The 24,663-nt window shown below is 35.1% G+C and overlaps 3 protein-coding genes and 1 non-coding gene across 5 annotated transcripts; 1 reads left to right on the top strand and 3 right to left on the bottom strand.

The window, feature by feature from the left end:
• Positions 1–196: 196 nt before the first annotated feature.
• Positions 197–6,126, bottom strand: LOC120106974 (60S ribosomal protein L18-2-like). The gene is made up of 5 exons (XM_039120108.1): positions 6,060–6,126; positions 5,885–5,974; positions 5,622–5,750; positions 5,329–5,511; positions 197–627 (listed from the first exon to the last, which is right to left on the bottom strand). Exons 1-5 carry the CDS (start codon positions 6,060–6,062, stop codon positions 469–471), a joined length of 564 nt encoding a protein of 187 aa, XP_038976036.1. The 5' UTR covers positions 6,063–6,126; the 3' UTR covers positions 197–468.
• LOC120106981 lies at positions 3,664–3,744 on the bottom strand. Its single transcript, XR_005508959.1, has one exon. It is a non-coding gene; the product is annotated as a small nucleolar RNA snoR53Y (small nucleolar RNA).
• A 7,688-nt stretch (positions 6,127–13,814) lies between the features above and the next one.
• LOC103721694 lies at positions 13,815–15,275 on the bottom strand. Its single transcript, XM_008811999.2, has 2 exons — positions 14,341–15,275; positions 13,815–14,277 (listed from the first exon to the last, which is right to left on the bottom strand). The coding sequence occupies exons 1-2, from the start codon at positions 15,273–15,275 to the stop codon at positions 13,815–13,817; spliced, it is 1,398 nt and encodes a 465-aa protein (XP_008810221.2).
• Positions 15,276–18,247: 2,972 nt separating this feature from the next.
• Positions 18,248–19,269, top strand: LOC120103819 (FCS-Like Zinc finger 5-like). Of its 2 annotated transcripts, none has more exons than XM_039120117.1 (2): positions 18,248–18,522; positions 18,649–19,269. In XM_039120117.1, exons 1-2 carry the CDS (start codon positions 18,305–18,307, stop codon positions 18,845–18,847), a joined length of 417 nt encoding a protein of 138 aa, XP_038976045.1. In that variant the 5' UTR covers positions 18,248–18,304; the 3' UTR covers positions 18,848–19,269. The 2 variants fall into 2 exon arrangements, with proteins under 2 accessions (XP_038976045.1, XP_038976044.1); XM_039120116.1 differs by having other exon boundaries at positions 18,252–18,522; positions 18,640–19,269.
• The last annotated feature ends 5,394 nt before the right edge of the window (positions 19,270–24,663 follow it).

Below are 24,663 nucleotides of genomic sequence, written 5' to 3'. Positions count from 1 at the left end.
ATTACATCTTAACAAGAACCTGACAAATCTGTTGCGGTGCTCTTAAACCAAAGTAATCAATCACAACTGAAATTGGTACCAGAAATCTGCTCACTAGAGAAAAAAAAATTATATTATCGGCTCAGCTTCATCTGATGATCCATCAATGAATTAAGCTTACCATGTCGAGAAATTAAGTAGCATTTCATATTGCCACTTTCAAGCACCTATATCAGTTTAGAAACCCAAAGTCGCAACATATCCCTTGACCAACTTGACTCCAAAGCAGACCATCAAATATTTCTAATTAAATAACAGGAATGTAAATGGTTCGAGTGCGGAATCAAATGGACAAAAAAGCTGAGGGTCGCTTCACTTTCCCATGTTCTAACATCTGGAACATAACAAGATATTCCAAAGGAAGAAAGAAGATCCTCGCTACTCAAACAGTAGAGTTTAGGTCTGCCCTTGGAATAACTAGGATGAGACTCAAACCCTAAATCCCCTGCTGTTCCTTCTTCCTCTGGCCCTCTCAAATTTCCTTCCCTTGGAACGGACATAAGGCTTTGTGTGGCTGTGTGGCACACCAGGGGCCAGGCCAAAGTGTTTCACAGCTTCCCTGGCATTCTTCGGACCCCTCAAGAGAACCTGTGCAAACAAAAGTTTTATTTGAATTAGAAAATGGCACATTGTTTAGGAGAATAACACATTTTTTGAAATCATAATAGACAACCATAGCATACAGATGATAAATGTTCAAGTATCATTAAATGCTATCTATATATCTGATAAAACCAATCCAGTGAAGATATGTGCTTCCATCAGAAAATTTTAACACGGTGCTCAACGCTAAAGCAACAGACAGGCCTTGTATTGTTCAGTAATAGCTGAAACAGATAAAAATAAAGAAGCATAACCTGCCTCACATAACCATATGAATACTTTCTATCCACCATATATAGAATTTTCCTTACAAATTTTAATTTGCCAACAAAATGTAAAATGTGAGTTGCATAAGGACAGAATATGGAAGCAGGGTATTCAACAAACCAGTGAAAGATACTTAATTTGCCAACAATAAAACAATGGCATCAAAGGTTCTGAAGTCTCCAGACAAGCAATTTCATTGTGGAGGGTGGACCAAGTTGTTTTTCATGGATAGGTATCGACTTGTTATCATTAACAACATGACAGTCAAAAAAGAAGATGAGATAACAGACCAATGCAGCAACTTATTTTAAGGAAGAAAGTCTTCGCTTCATCTTAGAAATTTTGACAAATTAAGCTTAATTTAAGATAATTGATATGATTTACAGAGCTTGGATGAAATAGGTGAAGAGTTTACTATGAGTTAACAGCCTGTTGAATAAATAATGTTAATGAGATGAGGAGTTGCATGTCAAACTAAAGAACAAAGGAAAGCCAAAAACGAAATACAGGATCAAAAAACAATAGGATAAAAATAGAGTATAGAAAAAACTAGTCAATTACAGCATAATAAAAAGAATAACTTGAAGATATTCTCAAAATTGATGGCTAAAATATAGCAAGGATAAAAACTTTTATTGTTGTGGATCTATTATGTTAAAGAACTGCAAGAGGTGAAGACATACATAATACAATTGAATATTTTACGTGTTGAATTCAATTTGGTCAGAATCAACAAAATGGCACAGCGTATATGAAATGAGGACTTGAGTGACTGGTAAATAAAAGAATCCAAAAATGTTTTGCTAGGCAAGATGGAGGAGGGAATTCGAAGATGAGATGAATGTAAGTTGTGAAAAGGAATTTGATAAAGGAAGTATACCTTGATAGAAAAGCAAAAAATGGAACCAACTGCAAACCCAAGCTAAGACAGTTGGGATCAACATTGTTAAGATCTGAAGCGGTTGTAAATCATAGAGGGGGCTAGATCAGATCAGTTCGTGGATTGGAACATAGGTCGTAAGATTGTTTCCAATTTCTTTCCAATTTTTTTAAAAAACAAAAGAATTGTGAAAATTGAAATGAGTAAACTATAAAGTAGAAGAATATAGAATTAAAAAGCCATACATAAAACAGAAGTCTAAAGAAACAAATATTTTGTTTGGCTATTCAAGAATATTATAAATTATCTATCAATATACTTATCCTTTTAGGTGGAATGTTTCAAGAATAGTTGGATAAGTAATTTCAAAACCACATAGTCACATAAATTATGGAAAATGGACGTGCTTATGATTCACATGTAATCAACATAATCAACTTGGATCTCAGTATCCAAAGGAATGTATCATCCATCATATAGATCTAAATGTTGTGATCCTACACAGATCAATCAAAGGATGGGATTCAGATCATTTACGGCCATTTTGATCTGGACCTTAAGATCCAGATCGTGAACCATAAACTTTTAGCAATATTGGCTGGGGTAATATCTGATGTTTATTATTATCTTTACAGGTTATTTAGTATTAAATGGATAAATTTTCAGTTCAAGTAGCATACTACTGATCCGAAGGAGATATTTTAGATACAATGAATATAAATTTTGCTTCTTAGGTTCAAAAATGAATTAATCTAAAACACCAAAGCATACATGCAACTATCTGGCAAATATTATAGTACTTATGAGTAAATATAGTGGTTTTGGATGAAATTTGCCAACACAGCCCTACATCTTCAGAACTCTTGGTTGTCAAATCTTTTATAAACAAAAAAAAAATTGTTTAATTGAAGAATTTATGTACTCCATCAAATATCAACAAGCTTTCAACACGTGGCAATGCTAACAATAATTGAATGCTTGGAATTGGAAGAAAATAAAGAAAAACCAAACTTATTCTTAATGATTTTCACCAATATTACCTCTCAGCATGATTTCCGACCATACCTATCTAGATTGATTGATTGATTATACAGCCAGATTGTAGCCGCATTGTTCTTTAACATATACCAGATCAGCAATGATCATGTAATCAAGCACAAAAAAAATAAAAAATGAGAAGCAAAAACTGTAATATTCCTTTAGAATATAACAATGTACACCATCAACCAGCACACCAACAAAGAACAGTTTGCAGAGAAATTTGAACGGCGAGTAACAAGACCTACCAATTAAGATTGTTAAAAACATGCACCTATGCATAGGTACATGGTTTCCTCACATATATACACACCAATAAAGAGGAGAGAAATAAGACAACAATTCGAGTATTAACACACCTAGGCACTAGAAGACATCAAAAATAATCAAAATTTGAATGCACAAGACGATACAGAACAACAAAAGATCAATAATAAAATTTTGCTCAGATAATGTCGTGGTATTTATTCCTTGATGTTCCATACAATGGAAGGTCTCATAATGAGCTGGGTTAAAGACAATATCATCACAGCCTTAAATCATCATAACAAAAGAAATTCATAATCAAATACTAGACGTGCAAGCCTGAAAATTGAGGTTGCAAATATGAGAAGAACAAATCGAACTATTGTCAAACTCTAAATTGTCTAAGACACGAGGCAAGTTAATGCTATGCCTATAGCACTGCAAGCCTTGATCACATGAAAATCAACAGTATTTTCAAAGCCCAGACTCAAATAATAGTGGTATTCAAGTTTTTAAATAAAACAAACATTGGATCCCAAACTAGATAAACAGTATTATATCATCAAAACAAAAAAAAAAAAGAGTGAAAAAGTTCCCTCAAAAAAAACATAATGAGTTCTTCAGCAAATGACCTCAGCATTAGCATGGTTGGTATACGCATCATTGGGAACCAAGATTGGATCAAAATTTACATATATATAAAAGGAAAAGAATGAATTGGTATTATCTTTTATAGCTAAACAACACAGAGATGCAGAGTCGACCTAGAACTTACAATTGGTGAAAACTCTAATATAATACTATGTGTATTTAACTATATATATATATATATATATATATATATATATATATGCAAAAACAAAAGTTGAACTAGAATCCTTTTAATAAAATAGAAGGCTCGTTCTTATCAGTGTAAAATGAATGATGGAACATAACAAATTAAAAATCTGTATTGTCGGATGTGAATAACAGTGCCAAAAATACTGAGAAACCAAAAAATCATATATTTTCAGGTTTTCCTACTTCATGCACTTCGATTGGTCACAAAACGTGACATACAAGTGGCATGACATAATGTCTAATCTGTTTCAAGTGTTCTAAAACATTTAAAGCATGATGAACAGTTTGGATTCTAAACTAATATAACTTTTCAATTATCCCAAAACACTTTTTGGTACAACGCATTTTATATCCACTTGATGGACAGGTAAGAGACATTAGAAGGATTTTTTTAGCTGTTGATAATTAAAAATATTGTAGATCAGGAAAGACAAAATGAACTCTCAGTTTATAAGGCTTAAAATCTATCCTTCAGAAACAATAGATCCTTCAATCCCAGTTGTTTGGTTCAAGCTCATCTCCCCCTCTTTGTCTCTCTAGCACCCTCCCAAGACACCCCCATCTTCCCTTTACCATTCTCCACCCGTACATAAACTATATTGCAAAGCAAAAGTTGGGGCTTGGGTAATCAAACTTGCCCTTACGTAGACCATCAGTGGGGCATAAAGGGAGAAATATTGCAATAGAGTTTGAGGAACATGGGATGTCAAGGGAGAAATGTTAAAATAAACTTGGAGAGAGGGAGAGAGATTTTGGAAGTTTATGGGCATAAGGGAGAAGAAAAGATATACTTTATCTATTTGTGACAAATCAAGTCTTGACAATAATTATCATATAATGAAATTAGACATGCCAATCCATATATTTCTTACCTAGGGAAACATTGACAAACCCAAATCCTCCTTAACTCATGCCCTCTAAATATAGTATAGGTCAGTGAAATGAACAAGTGATTAGCACAAAGACTTACTAAACAAAGATATACTAAGTGTTGCACAAGAACCTTGTTTAATTTATGAAAAATCCACAACTGTGCATATGCACAGTGCCGTCCAAAATTCAAGCTAGTTAAATCATCAAGATACCATGAACCACCAATAAACCTATCATTCTCCACAGTTAACAATGTAGACATTCTCATGTCTCGTGTCTAATTGTAAAATTGGTTATATGTTGCAGTAGTCTATCTTCTGAATGATGCACTGTTTAAAATTAGCCATATAGCAGACAGACTGTGGTGATTGCTAACAGTTCCAAACTATCATACCATTTACAGAACCTCACAAGGCAAAATATAACGCGGTTGCAATTTTCGGCATCATCAAACTAAGAATGACTACACCCAATCCATGACATTGGCGAATAAGAAGAAATGGAATCAACTCAGGATGATTTTGAGATAGCTCAATCCATACCGTGTTCTGCCCAAGGGGAGCACGGAGAGCGAGCTGGTCAAAGGTCAAGCACTCTCCACCAGCATTCAGAATTCTAGCCCTCGCCGTCTCCGTGAACCTCAGAGCCGTCACCTTCATTGCCGGGACCTCATACACCCTCTTATCATCTGTCACAGTCCCCACTATGACCACAATCTTGTCCTCCTGATTCAAAACAAAAGAAAATCGATACACAAATACAGAAACCAAATCCTACAAACGAAGATTCTGAGAACCAGGAAGGATTACAGAAACGAACGGTGGAAAAATCGAACCTTTCCTTCCATGAATCTTATGAGCCTCTTGAGGGAGATCGGGGGCCTGTTGATTTTGCTCATAAAAAGCCGTTTGAGGATCACGGCATTGAACTTGCTCCCGGTCCTCCGCACCAAAAACCGGTAGAGCTGATCAAAGAACACGACCCAATAGATCATTCATCAGTTCACGAAATAGACCAAAAACCCCAACATATGAACGAAATACAAAAAGAGAGGACAAGAAGAATGATCAAATCGGCTGGGATCTGATTGGCCCCGACCTTGACGAGGAGCTTGAGGTAGACATCGTCGGATTTGGGCGCGGTGCGCCTGGCCTTCTTGCTCCGGCCGCCAGCGACGAGATCAATACCCTGCCAAAGAAAGAGACATTAGGATTTAGCCAGGTATCCGATCGCAAGAGAGATGGAAGAGGAGAAGCAGGGAGATGAGGGTTACCATGGCCGCTAAGGTTTGCTCGACCCCGCGGCGGGCTTCGGTTTTGTAAGAGGGATTGGGGACTAGGGTTTAGTCGCTCTTGCTCTCTAGCGCTTTTTTTAAGAGATGATAATATCTGAGCCGTCCAATAATTGGACCCAAATCATAATACATATGTGATAATTGGAGAAGTTTGATGAAATTTTTTAGCACAAATACTTGATTGCTCCATTTGTACATTTAACATTAAAAAAAATAATAACAAATAAACAAATTTAATTATGCAAATTGAAAGAGGATATGTTTATTTAAGATAAAATAATTATAGCAGTTATATGAAAAGGGATAGGGATGGAATTGGACTCTCATATTTTGCAAAGATTTTCATTATGTAAGTGGTACTTATTTTGCTAAAAAAGCTTAAGTTGTTCTTCGACATGCTGAAACTTTTCTTTACTTCCATCCCTACCAATTTACTATCAACTATATTGAATTCAACAATGGCACAACTACATCCTTATGCATGCAAGCACTCATTCAGTACTCTCTTCAGGAATTTGGAACATTTGCATAGAGATATGGTGCATTGCTAATTCAAAGTAAAAAATAGTAATAGTACAATTCCATGCATAGTGGTAAAATCTCTTCCTTCATCTTTTGTATGGGATATGAATTAGGCTCTCAGAAGCAATTCATGCTTTCAAAATGAAAAGCCATGATGTAGAGAAACTCATTAGGTTCCATCCAAGAATGTCTCATCACCCCATTCTCATTCTCAAACTTATACTTCTTATGACTTGGAGGTGGGGATAGGTCTGAATCTCAAGAGTGAATAAATTTAGTATAAACATATATAAAAGTTTGATGAGCTGCCATACGTCCAAAATTTGTCCAATTTAAGCGAGCTTTCAAATCTCCCATAGTGCTACTACCATTTTCTTTTGATATATAACTCATGGGATGGACTCAATGTCCGGATCTATGGATGTTAGTATAGAAATAGCAGAATGGAAACAAATAATACCATATTGATATGAGATATTCAGGTTTGATGTTAGTGAGGAACACATGACTTTGATACTAAGAAAAAGGCCAATATTCAGTGATGGTGCTCACAGAATACCATGTGTTTTTTTTTATTTTCATTCATCTCTACTTTTATACCTTTCGATATGATAGAGAGATTGGCCATGTGATTTTTTTTTTTACACCATTTATTTTTTTTGGTAAAATTTTTCAACGTTTGTTTAATAATTAACCCTTGAAGCACAAACGATAATCCTTGCGATCATTATTTTTATAAGAGACAACAACTTTGATATAATCAATTTTTCCTCAAATTTTTAGTTAGTCAATGATGTATTTTTAGATCATAAATTATTTATAACCATGATGCAATAGTGATTAATAATTCAAAATTATTTGCTAATAATATTGTAGTCGGAATATATAAGTTTATGTCGAGCACAATTATTTTGCTAACAATTTAGAAATTTAAATTCTGCAGAATTACAAAGAAAATATAGGTTTAAATATACTTTCTGAAAGTGCATGCACTTTAAAAACTGGTCATTTTTGCTCTTTAGTTTATCGAGAAAGAAAGATTATTTTAATTACATTTCCATCACTTTGGATATTCAATTGTTAGGTAAAAAAGTCTTCTAACACATAATAAATGAAATTTTTTTCTAATTTGTATTATTATTTATTTTATTGATATTTAGATATTATTATATATTATATCATATAACCACATGCTGATTGAATAAAATAATATAGATTTTAATAGTAGTAATTTTCAATTGATAATAGTAATAATGCTTCCAATAGTAATTAAATCAAAAATAAAATACTGTTAAAATATAATCAATGACAATAACTAATTTTGATTAATAATAGTGAAATTTGAAGAGGTTGAAGCTTCCTTTCTCCTACCTGTTTAACAGATATATAGAGGTATCCCTAAAGAAGGATACAAATAGAGTGGTTGCAGTGAAGTTTCAGAGGTTAAAAGCTTGCACCCCAGCAAATTAGCCTTCAAACATTTGAGAAATTTAAGCAATCCTGGGGCTCCTTTGGGTTTTTTCTGACTATAATATTTAGACAGTGGAGGTGGTGGAGGAGATCTCAAGACTAATCGAATGGCTCAACAGAGGAGGGTCAATTCTCTCTTTATTAGGAGTTTCCATGGAGTCAGGGGGGCCCTGGTCGTATGTGATGCACATAAGTATATCAGAAACCATATGTTTTGATGTATCATTATACGATCCAAGAGCTTGCTCTCTACATTGGACCATCAAATGAACCAAGAAGTGCCTAGACCAACTCTTTTCCAATCTTGATATGACATTAACACCTGCATCAAAGAAAAAAAATGACACTAACATCAAATTGTAAGATTTGGATTCCAAATTTAGACTCCAAAGCTTCAATTGAAGCAAGACTAAGATCTCGGGTTAGAGGTACAATCGGATTTGGTCTAGTTGGATATAGGTTGGATAAAAAATTTAGGTAACCGAATCCGATCTGTTTATTAAATAGATCAAAAAATTTGATCTGAATCTGACATATTTATTAAACAAGTAATCCAATTTGACCTGTATTGCCCGTTTATTAAAAAGATCATTTGAGGTTAAATGGGTTAAATAGATTTTAATTGGTTAAATGGGTTTAAATCGGTTAAATATGTAAATAGATTAAGCAAATTTTGAATAGGTTAAACCGGTCTTATATGAGTTAAATGAGCCGAGTTATGATCCAACACAATTATTAAATCAGTCAAAGGTCTAGACCCAAACTTTGTTGAAAGTGGATCGTTCGGAGGTCAGGTTGATGGATCGGATCATAAATTGCCACCCCTATCTTAGGTGTAGCTAAATCGTATCTAGAACTAAGCTAGATTAAAAAATCTAAAGTATATATGTTTTAACATGTTCGTGTTCGACACTTAACTATAGACAAGGCTGGAAATGGACTTGGGCTAGGCTTCAGACTAAGCTCAAAAGAGTTCAAATCAGGTTTGGACTTAAATGTAGAGTCCATTTATTTTTAGGACCAGGCTCGGATATGTCACTGGCCCAGCTCAAGCCCGAGTCCGAACGAGGCCCAAACCATAGCCCAAATTTAGATCTGAATTTTTGTTTTTATATTTCATTATTTAGAGAAAATAATGAGGAAATAAAGGACAAATTAAAATGAGTTTGGCTGAGAATAATGTATCATGTATCATTTACTTATATTACAGGAGAGAGTCTAATTTTTAACTGGTTTATTTTCTTATGAAGCAATATTATGAAATATGAAATTTCAATCGGACTCGAATTGAACTATTTTTGGGCCAGGGTCAAAAATATATATTTCCAAATATTTTCGAGCCTAAGCCCGGTGGCCTGAAGCCCGAAAAAAATCGTGCCGAGTTTGAATAGGGACATGCCAGCCCCACTTCCAGCCCTAACTACGGACATAGTCAATCCACAGCTACGGCTTTAGGAGACTTTTAACACCATACCCATGAGATAGGATCCTCCTGCCCTAAGTTTCTATTTAGAGCTGTTGGAGAGGGATCAAGGCAGCCTGTTGATCATAAATCTTTATCTTTTTGGGATAAGATAAATTTTGCGAAGAATCATTAAGAGGATTGAAAGACTTGACCAACCCTCTCCAACTCCTTTCTTTCCCTTCCTAAATTGGAGCTCTCCCTCATCAAATGTAATTTTCTACACAGTTGCTCAAGACATCCATGCAGGGTCTTGAGCCCTACATGGAATCTTAGATTATCCATAATAATCTATGCATCTTGTGAGATGAAGTGCAGGGATTCCTACCATGAAAGAGGACAACAAATTTAAAGAGGCCAAAGAGTTCGTAATCATTTAGTTTTAGGGATAATGTAGTCCTTTCTTGGGACATATTATCCCCTAAAATCAGGAATAACATGATCCATGATTCTCTCAACCTTGCAACTTCTCCCTCCATTTCATGCATCCTCCATATGTGAGGTTATTTGTGGATAAACCAAGTCAGCATGGCCCTGTTTGGATGCAGCTCTAGTAAATTGAAGCTAACTTGCACACCAACAGAGAGTACGTTGAGTCGTCTGATCAAAGAAAAATAAAAAAAAAGGGACAAATTATGGAAAGTTGAGGAACTTGTCAACCCTTAAGTTTAGGAACAATATAAACTATGATTTTATGAGCATCTATCATCCCTTAAAATCAGGGATAATGTGATTGGTAGCTCTTCGCCTCACTATTTTCCACCGACCTGCAAGGTGATTGGTCATTTTCCAAAGTTCATATATGTTGCATCCAGTAGAAAAAATAACGAAATAATATATATATAATATTTATTTGGTTTGATTTATTAATCTATGCCCATATAGGTAGAGACAATGCAAAAAAAATTACTATAGAAAACTAAGGATTATAGAATACAATATTTTTTCTCAAATCTTAGTTTTCAATACACTCAATCTCTAAGATATTCGATTGCTTTCTTCTTTAAAATTTTAATATTTATATATGTATACATATACATTAGAGTAAGTTAGTTTAGATTCGAAATGATGACTTATAATAATCATGTTAATCCGGCATAGGAATTCCACCCTGCATCTCCAGCTAACTAATCGTTTAGAATAAGTATATGCCTGCCAGGAAAAGTTTATTTTTCTCTCTAGAGATTATAAACTCAAGAGATACTCAATAATAAACATTGATTTAAAGTTTCCAAATATTTAAAATTAAAATATAATTCAATTTTTTCAAAATCGAGATGCATTGAACTCGAAACCAAGTCACATTTGTTTAAGTATTAATTAGTGCTAATAGAGAATAAGAAATGGGGTTCGAACCCCATCCATCCTAAGATAAAAAGAAAAGAAAAGAAAAGAAAAAAAGTCAAGCGAGCACTAGAAATGACATTGACGGGAGTACAAAAGGACACGGGGGTAGCTAAAAAAGGGCTTCACCAGAAAAGGTTACAAGATTTTTTAACATTTGGCCCATAATTTGGACCCCACGAAACCGAGGAATCTTGTACTACTACCCCCCTCAACGGAAACAATGCAGCGGGCGTTACACGGAGCCCAAGTGCTCGTACTACAGCTGGAAATGCAAGGAGACCCAAAACCAGGAACTCCACTTCCAACCCAACTTTTTTTTTTTTTTTTTTTGGTACACAACCCAACTCTTAATCCAGAGGATATATATATATAAAACTTATCCAAAAATTTATATATTTCTGGATAAGTAATTTCTAAGCAACATTCGGATAGAAAATATTTTATTTATTTTTATATATTAAAAAAAAGCTCTAGATAAGTTACCAAGATTTATTTATATTTTTCATAATATTCTTTATTATATACATATTATATTGTATATTATAATATATTATATTAGATTATCATATAATATAATGTAGATATTATATATTATATTATTATTATTATTTTAGGGTTAGGGGTATTTTAGGAATAAAATAAAAAATTTATATTATAGTAATATTACGTTATATTATGTTATAATATTATTATATTTATTATGGGGTTAATTGTATTTTAGAAATAAAATAAAAAAATATTATTTTGGCTGATGAAAAAATGACTTACCCATCTATTAAGTGAGTAAGACTTTTCCTCCATTTTATAGGTAAAAATTATTTATGGAAAAATAACTTCACCTAGAGAAGTATGAGAATATAGGTAAGCTAGTCAAAAAAAGTTGACAAATTTTTTTATGATATTTACCCACCAAAGAATGAACCCGAAGGTAAAGATCTAGAATTGAGAAAAAAATTGTCAAAAGTTCAACAATTATTTAGATCTTTAAAACTATAATAAAAGTAAAATTATTAAAATACTTGTAAAGCTTTAACATAAAAATAAGAATAAAAGAAATAAATGATAAAGTTCTCAAGAAAGAAAAAGCAAATAACAACAAAATAACTTGAGTTTGTTATGACGGAAGCATATAATGCTATAATTCATAAATGTTTTTCAATTTTATAAATGGTTTATGTACGAATTATAATTTTTTGGTAAAATAGGAGGGGATGTATGCTATAATTTTTTTGCACAAATAATTTTATTAATTTATTTTGAATATAAAAATTATTCATTTTGTTAAAATTTGACGATTAAAACTTAACAAAAATGTTCAATTTTACAAATATGTAAACTAAATAATATATATAAATATAAATACTTAGAAGAAAGGACTACATAACAATAAACCATAGAATTGGTATGTTGCTAATAAAAAAGCACAGTGCCATTGGTATACGGTTCGCAAAATTTTTGAGGTAATTATAAAAAAAAGTTAAAAAGCAAAATTTTCAACTAATTTGTTTATATAAATAATTTAAAGAAGCATTCATTCAAGATGAAAACAAAGAACAATCCAGAAATTTCACAATAACTCAGCTGGTGGTCCTTTCTTTTCAGAAATTCCCACCAAAATTTGTTATCTATATTAGGATGAAATAATAAGAATTAGATTGCTATGGTCCAAGTGAGCAATTTCTTCATTAGATGTGGGGCCCCCCGGCGTTAGTGATGTTAAATGGTAGGCGGTGTGGTGTATATTCATCTTGGAGTCTTACGTCTCTGTGGGCCCCATCGTCCTCGCCACGAGAAAAGGGCGCCGCGTAGGGTGTCAGATCCTGGAGTAAGCGTTCGGGTTCCGGTAGAAGTTGGTGGAGGTCAGAAACGACAAAAATCGGACCAGCTGGCACGGACACGTGGAGGCAGGCAACGGAAAGCGTCAATGAATCCCACTAATGCCAGCGTCCTTCGTTTTCGGTCAGTTTTGGGCCCCGCGCAGCACCTTTCTGCTGCTCCTCTCGCCAATCCCTTTCGCCTTAACCTATGACTGAGTCACACTGTAGGCTTTCTGATGCCAAGTAGAGATTGGATAGAGTTTCTTTGTGGTGAGGTTACCAATGTCTTCCTTGCATTGAACCATATATACTCCCATCTAGGATTTTTTTTTTTTTTTTTTTTTTTTTTTTTTTTTTTTTTTTTTTTTGCTAAAGAAAAGGAGTAGGGGGGAGGAAGGGACAAGCCCATCCCCGCGTAGCAGCCCCCGCCCCGCCAGGAGAATGTTCGATGCGGGCAGAAATGGCCGTGTGTTGGGCACCCCGACCGGTTTTACTCATACCCTCCCCACCCGTGGGCCCGGCTCAGCTACTCATCTAGGAATTATTCACTATTGGTAAAAACCACAAAAAAATTCATGTTTAGGGTTGGAGTTATGACTACACTCACTAGGCTAAAACTAAGAAATCATTTAAGAGAAAGACCTATTTTGGAGAGAAAATAGTAAAAAATTGATGCTCGCAATATGGTGGAGGCTTCATAATGAAATCTTGTTTGTAGAAATAATTATGATATCTCTCACATGGATCGGAAGTTAAGAGAAAGCATAAGAGAATAGACATGGAGAAGCTGGAGAGTGGAAATAAGACTATACATTTAAAAGTTTGAAATTCTTTTGGGTATTGCTATTTTAGATATATTTTGGCTATTATGAAAATCCTGAAACAATGGGATTTATGGCCTTTTTTGTTCCTCAAATTCTTCAATTATTAGTTTCGATCCATGTGGAAGAAAATATCATATAATATGATGTTCGGGAGTCTAGATAAACCTTTCGTACAACTTTTGGTTGAGCATTCATTTTTTATGCATTTAGGACAAAGTGACATATGTCATCTAGGCAATAGAGTGCCAAAATATTGACTCTCTTTTTTTTTTTTTTTGGTGAAAACGGCAATTCATATAGCTCTAACCTGAATACATCCTGCCAAGTCAAAAGAAAGTAAAGAGTACAAAGGGTGCGGGAGCTCTGCTATGGATGTCCACAAGAACTCCCCGGAATGTCGAGCAACATAGGAGGCGACCCAGTCTGCAGCCCTGTTCGCCTCCCGAAAAGCATGTGCAGCCTGATGCTCGCCTAGCTCAGCAACCAGCTTGCGAATATCGCAAATGAGTGGGTGGCCATCCCCATACCGGTCAGCACACCGAATCCACTCGATCACCGTCGATGAGTCTCCCTCAATGTGCACCCGCTCAGCACCGAGCACCCGTCTCGTATAGGTAATCCCCTCCCAGGCAGCTCGAAGCTCTGCCCCAACTACAGTAAGACCTGGTACATGACGGCCCCCTGCTGCAACCAAGCTGCCATGATGGTCTCTGATCACAAAACCAACCCCTCCAGACCTCCCATCTGCCGCCACGCTGCCATCAAAATTCATCTTGAGAAAACCAGGGGGTGGGGGCACCCAAGAAACAAAAGCAAACCTGGGCGCTGTAATAGCGAAACGAGTGCCCCAGATGTCCCCGGCCGTCCCAAGAGAACCCGTAGCAGCGCATGAGATCACCTCTCTAGCCTGAAGCACTGCTCTAACCACCACCAACCTCGGCGAGGACCTCCTGCCCTCAAACAAAACCGCATTCCTGTCCAACCAAATGTGATAGGCCAGGTATGCTCTGAGAACCCCTACCTCAACAGAACTAGGCTGCCGGAAAGAGTCTCTCACCAACTGCAGCAGATCCTGTACCGACACAACCGACAGGGGAAGAGGAACAGGAGACCTCCTCCAAATCTCCCTAGCCTTGGGACACTGCAGAAGAACGTGCCCAATAGTCTCCTCACTGACCGTGCACACCTCGCAGCACTGCAAGATCCGCATGCCCCGCCGGACTAGCACACTCCTAGTTGGAAGGCAGCCCCAGGCCACCTTCCAAAAAAAGAGCGCCACTCGCGGATGGGTCCGCATCCTCCAAATCCACCCTCCCTCTATCTGCCGAGCTGGCTCCCCCCTGAACAAAGCCTGTAGATCCCTAGCGCGCACCTGCGTTCGCCCCGTCGGCGCCCACACCAACCTGTCAGTCTCCCCTCGCATCGGCACCGGGAGGGCAAGAACCATCTCCGCCAAGTGCGCCCCAAAGACCTCCCTAATCATCTCCTCCCTCCATCGGCCCTCCTCTGAGCTCATCAGGTCACTAACTGTGTGGCCCGCCAATCGTCCCGAGTCCACCAAGGTCGGCAGACGACTGAGCGGCTGTGCAGTCACCCAACTATCCTCCAACACATCAATAGAGCGACCATCGCCAATAGCCCATCTGATCTCCTGAAGGACCAACATAGCCCTGGCGCACATCTCTCTCCAAACCGGAGAATGATAGCGAGTGGCTCTCACTCCAGGCACCAACACCCCATACTTCGCCCTCATCAACGAGGACCACATACTGCTAGGCTCCAGATGGCGTGATTGAGAAAGGTCTTAAAAAGAGTTTAACGAGTTATAAGAGGACAATTGTAGTAATTCTCAGTTAATTTTCCAGATATCTAGTTTTGTCATACTATTGTTATATCACTATTCTATGCAAACAATCAAAAGTAAGCATGAATTAGGTATGGTACGAAGGGGATGTTTATTGATGAATTTTAATCAACTGATACCATTGCCTACCATTTTTCACCTTATAGAAATAGAACCATTCAATTTATGTCCATATTTTTCTTGTTGGTTATGTTATGCTCCTCATAATTAAGTACCTTCTTTTTCTTTGCCATCCATACTTTTCAAGTAGATAGCTAGAGTTTAAACTTTGAACCGGCTACCATTGGTTATGACAAGGAAGTACTGGTGAAAAGAACCAACTAAATAATAAATATATCTAATCTTCACGACAATAGTCAATTTAAGTTCTTGAAGCCCTTTCCCATTGTCAATGAACTATTCTCCTTGATCAATTTTCTATATCAATTTATTGAAGAAACATTACCCCAAGAATTGTTCCTCATCTTTCTCATCTCTCTCTCTCTTTCTAAACCTCCTCTCCAGTCTCCAATAACCATTGAAGTAGCTTGCTTGACACTAACAAGCTATGGCCAAATATAGTTGATGGTCCTTGTTTGGTGGAAGTGGGTGGAAGAGAGAGGGAGGGAGTGTATAGATGAATGCTTGGAAATACCAACGAGCAGAAGAGAAGCAAGAGAGAGAAAAGTGAGAAGAAAAGTGAATGGTAAAATCTCTAACTATTCATCACATAAGCAAGTAATAGTAGATCACTTGCACTAGTAAGATGATCAATTCCTCTTGTTGACTAGCTATACTAGTCAACAAATTAAACAATAATTTTACCTTATTGCAAATCAAGGTTAGGACTACTAGAAATGTATAATGGAACCAAAGAAAAACCCATACTGTTTTTTTTAATGCAATGCTTGAATTTTGCTTTTTCTCTATTTTATAATCGATGGAAGGTTAGTTATTACCATAAAGTTGAACGAAAAATACAATTATACTTGTAGAGAATAGACCTTTTGTTAAAAGTTGTAATGGAAACCTGTTTAACTACCCTATTATATCCAACCACCGTTACATTGGCATATAAAATATACAATGATTTCACAATATTTTCATTAGCTAAATGAATTGGGAATGATTACTCCTAAATTTTCTCACAAAAAAAAATAATATATGACAATTTCTTTTGGACCTATTGTTGTGCCAAGCGATATTCATTGGAAAATTTGAAGCAAAAATAATGCCATCGCTCAACTTTTGTCCACCAACTAAACACATGTTATACGATTTAGAATGTGGATTATTGACAAATTATGCTAGCTCTTCATTTTCAATTAACTATTTTCACTACTTTTCTTTTGTGCCAAGCATATTTTCAAACTATATATATTTATCAAGAAGCAAGTGATTTTGTTGAGCACCATATTTTTGTTCTTTAACTATTTCTAGATTTGAATTGTAGAGAATTCAATTTATACCTAATGGGAGGCTAGGAGTTATACCAACGGTTCATAAATGCTTATTCATGTATCCAACTCTGTCTTATCATGATAAATGTTCTTAGAAGCAAAATAAATAGCAATTGATAACTCAAGAATCATAATTAATTAATGTCACTGCCAACTGCACTTCCATTGAATACATATCCACGATTTTGGTAATTGTAATGCCTTCTCATCTTAATTTAGCTTATTCATTTATTTATATAGTGCTATGCACATTTTCAACCAGCATTTTAGCTTACAATCAAGTCCACTTTCATTTAAAAGTCTAGCTTTGTTTCAAGGTCTCCACTTATTTCCCAACATAAGAAATCCTCATATTATGAAGAAAAAATTATATAATAGTACAAGCGCGTGGTTTGCTATATATCTTAAGCGCAATATAATTCAAATTTTAGTTTTATTTCAATGTCTTCATTTATCATCAGGCTTAATATAAATATAAATTAAAACTCAAAAGAAGGCTAGTCGGAATATATTATTGTGTCTAGAAGCATACTCCAATTAAATGCTCCAAACTACTTATAAGCAAAACCAAAAAAATACCCCAAAAATAATGCTATGGAGAAAATGAAAATGAATGCTGAAACATGCAATACAAGGGTGATACATGATGCATGAACCATTGGAAAACCAGGTGCCACAACCTCCTCCTTTTTTCTTTTTTGTTTTTTTTGGCTGAAAGCGGGTATTTCATACAATGCGTGTACGAATACATCCAAGAAAATCAAAATACTACAACTCGCGGAGAGCATGTGGCAGCTCCTCCTCCCCGACCAAAGGGTGTACCCTGAGTGATAGGCCGCATGGGCCGCCACCCAGTCGGCTGCTCCATTAGCTTCTCTAAATACATGCTTAGCCTGAAAGATCCTCTCATCTCTCATCATCATCCCTATGTCACGGATCAAGGGGTGGTCTATACCATCACCCGTCGACCCCTTCTGAATCCATCCGATAACCGTGGTCGAGTCGCCCTCCAAAATGATCGAACTGGCCTGCAGGATCATCCTCGCATGGCGAACGCCTGCCCAGGCAGCTCGAAGCTCTGCCTCCGGAACCGACGTGTCAAACAGCTGGCAGCCACCTGCTGCAACTACCCTGGAGTGCGGGCCTCGTATGATAAAGCCTGCACCACCCCGCGTGCCGCCATCCAGCACCGACCCGTCCCCGCCGTCCAGCCACAGCCTCTTTTTTAACCCTGCATTTATCAACGGAGGTTTCACACACGTTTCCTTCACTATTTGGAGAACTCTCCATGGTCCAAACAAACCACGCAGAATGGACGTTCACCGGGAGTGACCATATCCCTTCATTAACCATCCGAGTCCACCACCTAAACCGGTGCCTGCGGAGCACCAGACAAAGCCTCTTCCTTTAAAACCCACCCTCTCGCCACCCTTCTCGCTTCCTCAGAAGAAAAGAAGAAGAAGAGGAGGATTGCTTTAGATGGCAGGTTTGAGCGTTCTTTTGGAAGCCCAGAAGAACCTCCCTAGAAACACCCAAATCCTCAGCAAGACCTCCATCCTTAGAAACTTTTCTCTCTCCTCCATTCCTCCTCCCATCCCCCCTCCCTCCCCTTCCTCCTTCCCCACAAGCCCTTTCCTGGAATTCTGCTACCTCTGCCGCAAAAGACTCGAAGAAGGGAAGGACATCTACATGTATAGGTGAGCATACCTTCCATTCCCTTATCCTCTTCCCCACTCGGCCCTCCACGTTGGTATTTTGGGAATACAAGCTCTTCTCTCTCTAAAATGCTTTTTTTTTTAATATTTTTACTGTAGAGGTGACAGGGCGTTTTGTAGCGTGGAGTGCCGGTGCAAGCAGATATTCATGGACGAGGAGAGCGGGAGGAGGGACAACTGCTCCCTCGCCGCCGCCGCCGCCGCCGCCGCCTCCACCGCCATCGAGAGAGGCGGAGCGGCGGCGGCGCGTCACCGGGGGCGGGTGGCCGAGAAGGGGCCGGCGGTGGCCGGCAGCTTCGCGTACTGAGAGCGGGGAGGAGCCCATGGTTTTGAGAAACAAGTGTGGGTTTGTCTCTTGTTTAGACGAAAATGCCCTCCTTGTTTTTTTTTTTTGTGGTGGAGGAATAAGCGCGGAAGGCTCCTGGAAGCCTGAGGCTATTTCGGTCTTTTCCGTGATCCTGTTGCGTGTCGTCCAAATGCATTGAATCCGTGGCAGGATAGGGTAATAGATCGCTGGATTCCGCTGGAGAAATGTTTGCATAAAAGGAAAAAAAAGAAAGAGAGAAATGTAGGAGTTGTACTTAAGAGTAACAATAAGAAGGACATTCATTAGATTCAACTTTCTTTTTCTATTTTTGTGTTATGAGTTATCTTTCTCCCTCTATGAATAAATATAATTGTTTTGTGTATAAGATTGCAAATATATGGGCAGTGTTTCTGTGGATTCTCCTTGACTGTGGTTATTCTTATCTGGTTCTTTGTGCCAACAGACTTACTCTACTTGGATTGAGAAATGCAAAGAAAAAAAAGAAAAAAAAGGAGAGGATAGAGAAGTTATTTGTCTCGAAAATTATAATTTTTTCTCTCTAAAAAAATAAAAAGATTTGAAGATAAAATTCGCTATTGAAGATAAAATAATTGTTTTTCTCTCTTGTGTATGGAAACAAGAGTGCTCTTCTCTTCTTTTTCTTCTTTTCTCTTCTCTCTCATGTGTCCAAACTAAAATGAAATTGTACCATGTGTCTATGATCATTAGTAGATTATCTTGTCTTTTAAAAGCAAGAATCAGTACTTTCATTTGGTTAATTCTTGAATTTGTTTGTAAAGACAAAGGCTAGTAGATTGTTTTGAGTTGTGTTTTTTTTAAAAAAAATTTAAAATCAATGATATTGTTTGCTCATCATTGGTTCTCTTAAACAGGTACCATATAGAGAGGAAGATGGTGAGGCTTATGCATTTTTTTTGGTAATAACAATGTTAAATAATCTGAATGGATGTTGTATTTTGGTGCACGATTTTTTTTCTTTTTATTTTTTTGGTAAGAGAAATTCATTTACTTTAGTAGTGTTAAGACAAAGGCCTTTTGGCCGTAGGCTAGAAAGCAATTTCCGTCCCTCCAAAATTTTTTTTGATAAAATAAAAGTATTTTGTGGTAAAAAAATCGGAAGATGTTTTAGTTTTGCTAGAAAGCTGTTTTAGATTTATAAATTTTTTTAGACCAAAATACTTATGATAAAATCATACAAATATAGAAAGTGTCCTTTTATACCATAATGCACAAAGAAAGAAATCTGCAAGAAAGTATTAAAAAGAAACGAATCGTAACATCTCATTTTTGCAAATATGATTGTGTGCCTTTATATTTTTTTCAAAAATTAATTTCTAAAAATATTATATCAATAAAATATTAATATATAATGATAATAATTATAATACTTCATATCAAAATATTATATTATATTATATCATAATATATTGATATATTATGTTATATAATATCAAATTATATTATATTATTATGCTTTAGTATATAATATTATATTAATTATATTAGAATGATATTATATTATATTGCAGTAATATTATACTATATCATATATTTATGTATTAATACATATTATACTATATCTTATATTATTTATTTTTTATTGTATAATACTATGTAATGTTCTTAGTGATCATTTTATCATATCAAAAGTACTTTCTTGGTTTGTTTACCAAATATATATTAAAGTCCTACGACACTTTAGAAATATAGTTACCAAACAACAAATAATTTTTTATAAAAGCTCTACTACCAATATTAAATGAAAGAGGACAAAGAACTTCATAAGTCAGCCAAGAAAGTAATAATTTCTCTGCCTTTTCTTCTTCTTCTTCTTTTTTTTCCTTTTTACTTTAGGTTCTTTTGTTTCTTATTTTATTTACTTATTAATAAAATATGATATGATTTGTCATTATTTTATGCAAAAATCGAAAACAGAGAGAATATATTTATATGACATGAATAAAGATGCCGAAAAAAAAGTAAATAAATTTATGCAAATAGCATTAGAAATGAGTAAAACATTAAATGAAGTTTGTTACATTCAGTGCATCAAGTCTATCTATGAAGAAAACAAAAACTTCTAAAAATCACCAGAATGCCAACATAATTAAAGCTAGATTTCAAATATTTAACTACCTTCCTAGGCATATACAACATGATTTCTGCCTCATTATTCCCGTATAATTAATTGCCATGCTTTGAAGCTGTTATGGGCTACTATGACAGCAAGCAGGACTTATATTTATAAATAATTTTATGTAAACATTATTGCAAATATAAAACATAAAATGTAATTATTAATGTTCCAGCAAAAAGATAAAACAATAATTACACCATATTTTAAAATTATTCAAATCCTAAACAATTCTTGGTGGGGAAAAAATTCCTATGGTTATATGGGAGGTGGGGATTGGTACATGGCATGTAACTCCAAGAATAGCCTTCCAAATCAGCCAAGAGAGGAAATAGAAATTTATTCAGCCAATCAAATGCTATCACGTAGCCAAGCTGAAGAAAATTTATATAACTTGAGTTGTAGAGGATCCATTGTTTTATCTAAACCCGCATTGGAGAGGTAAAAGAAGCGGTGGGAGCAGCATTTTCTTTTGCCCATGGTTTTGGTATTGAAGATAGTCCAATGCTCATGTCTTCCACTATATTTTGGCTTCCCACTCTTGGATAAGGAGATAAAACCCTTTTAGCCTTAGGCTTTCTCTATCTATAAGAAGGGAATGGTATCATGGGAGTGATGTGATATCCTCAATGCTTAATGGTGTAGGATTGTAATTTGCTTGGCTTGCTCTGTTTGTTATGGAGGCATGACTTGGTGGTGACAATAAATGGTGTACTTTTTGCTTGTCGGGTTATGGGTCCGGATATCTCGCATCGAACCCGCCTGTTTACCCTATAAGGGTTTGGATTTGGTGACTCAAAATGACAAGGCTATGTAACTATGTAAGTGGGCCAGGTCAAATCCAGCTCTAGCTTAATTTCAATGTAATATGGGGGTTTACTATATGATTTTCCTGTTTGGGGGAGCTTTTGGAGGGCCAAAAAGTACTTTCGGGCCCTCCAAAAGTACTTTTAGATAAAAAATGGCGTTTGGTAAAATTTTCGGAAATCTGTTTCAGCTTTTGCGGGAAGCTGAAAACAGCTTTTGGGGAGAAGCTCCAATTTGGAGCTTTCCGAAAATGCTGTTTTCAGCTTTGTCGGGAAGCTGTTTTTTGGACCAAAATACCCCCATTTAAATCACTTTTTTTCCCCCAAAATGCTCATCCCGCCTCTTCCTCTCTCACCCATCCTCTCCCTCCCCCTCTCTATCTTCTTCTTCCTCTCAACGCCGCCGCCTCTGTTTCTTCTTCTTCTTTTCTTTTTTTTTTTTTTTTATTTTGGGAGCTCGTGGCTGCCACCATGCTGGCCACCACCCATGGCCGGCGACCCCTCTATATTTCAATGAAATAAAATAATAAATAAATAAAATAAAAAAAAATAATGAGTGAGTGGCAAATAATCTGATCCAAATAAATAAATAAAAATAAATATTAGTAATTAGTTAACCAATTTTATCATCTAGCTAGAAAATTTGTTAGAGAGATAAATGGTCATTAGAAGGATGAAAAATTAATTTACACTAATAATTATAATATTTTATATATATTTTTTATTGTATTATACTATGAATATAGTATTATATTACATTATATCATAATACATTGATATGTTATGTTAAATAATTTAATATTATATTAAATTATTATTCTATAATACATAATGTTATAGTACTATATTATAATAATATTATATTACATTACATTAATATTATATTATATCATATATTTATGTATTAATACATATTATATTTTATTATGCTTTGTTGTATAATACTGGTAATGTTCTTTATGGTCATTTTGTCACACAAAAATATTTTCTTAATTTATTTACCAAACATATGTTAAAGTACCACAGCACTTTAGAAATATAGTTACCAAACAGCAAACAGCTTTTTTATAAACGCTGTGCTTCAAACAGCTCTACTTCTAATAGCTCTACTTCCAAAAGCTCTACCACTAACAGCTCCCCCAAACAGGGCCTTAGGCTTGGCTCCCAACTATGTAAGAAAAGAGTTATAAAAAAAAAATTGCTATAGAAATAAAGAATAAGAAAATATAATAAAATATTTTTTGGCTAGATGATACCAAAAAAATCCTTTCTCTTTGTTAATTCTCTCACCACCATTTTATGAGAAGAGATAAAAACATTAAATAATTCAAAATTATGTTGCAATAAATGAGAAAAATATCATAATAAAAAATTATGAGAGAAACAAATTAGAAAAATTAGACATACCAACTATAGATGAATAAAATAATTAATCATGATACTTGTAATAGTAGATAAAAAAAATCTGCAAATATATAAGAAAATTCTAATTATTTTTAAGAGCATTTTTATAATTTATACACTATAACTTAAGTCATATATATATATATATATATATATATATATATATATATATATATATATATATATATATATATATATATATTCAAAATGTGCACTAGGTGCTAGTTTGAATAAGTATAATAACTGTCCATATTTCCCCAGTCCACATGATCTGCTATTAAGTATTAAATATACATTGCTAGCGCTGTAATGGTCATAATGACCATTTTTTGGTACAAGGTGTAAAATGTGTGATTTGAAATTATTTATTATAAAAATATTGACTATGATAATTAATATTATAATTATATTATAATAAAAATAATGAATAATATTAGAAATAATAATAGTGCTGTATTTTACTTCTTTCTTTCTTTTTTTTTTGGCTTAAAATGGGTGCTTCATACAATGCGTGTACGAATACATCCAATAAAGTCAAAATACAACAGCTCGCGGAGTACCAGTGGCAGCTCCTCCTCCCCCGATCAAAGAGTGTACCCTGAGTGGTGGGCCGCGTAGGCAGCCGCCCATACTCCTTCCTTCTCTCAAATGTTTCAACAACAGTTTAATTTATTTTATTATAATAGACCTTGCCAAAATTATTATTGAGTGTTATAATGGGTATAACGACCATTATTTATCCCAACCTATATGATTTTGAGTTATTTATTATTAAAATAATTACTATAATGCTGGTCATTATTATGATATTGTTATGGAACTTGCCATGAATCACACCAATCCTCTTTTGTCACACGGCATGGTAGTCAGCAGCTACATTTATTTTTAATAACCAAGATTGGACCATATGGTATTAGTACTTGTGAAAAGTATTGATTCAAAAAATATTGTCAAAATTTTTTGGCGAATACTACTTCCAATTACTACAATATTAGAATAAAAAAGAAATATAATTGCATTTTCAAAAATTATTTTTATGCTACAAAACTATAAAAATATTTAAAAATTATTTTTATGTGACTCTCAATCACCTTCTATTATCCACTGAAAATAAAAATTCTGTCATCTCATCATAATACTGACGTTGGCTTTAGAATTCTCAGCAGATATGATGAATTATATATAGGAGGCGACGACGGAGACGTCCAAGCTAAATCTAATAACCATCTACTAGGAGACTATATTTAATGGAAAACAAGACCATGGTTTAAGCATATCCATATTGTATAAAAATGTCTGTGTCTTGATGGATACACAACATTTGCTTTGTTACGTAACTTATCTCAAGCTTGTCAATCACATCATGATCATGACTGCAAAAAAAATTGACATTAAATGGTTATATAAAGGTAAGTTAGCTAGTGGCAACTGCAAAATCTAGGATGCTGCTG

Source organism: Phoenix dactylifera, unplaced genomic scaffold (assembly GCF_009389715.1).
Source record: "Phoenix dactylifera cultivar Barhee BC4 unplaced genomic scaffold, palm_55x_up_171113_PBpolish2nd_filt_p 000715F, whole genome shotgun sequence".
NCBI lineage: Eukaryota > Viridiplantae > Streptophyta > Magnoliopsida > Arecales > Arecaceae > Phoenix > Phoenix dactylifera.
Note: the sequence above shows the minus strand (reverse complement) of the source record. Positions and strands in the feature narration are given on the sequence as shown.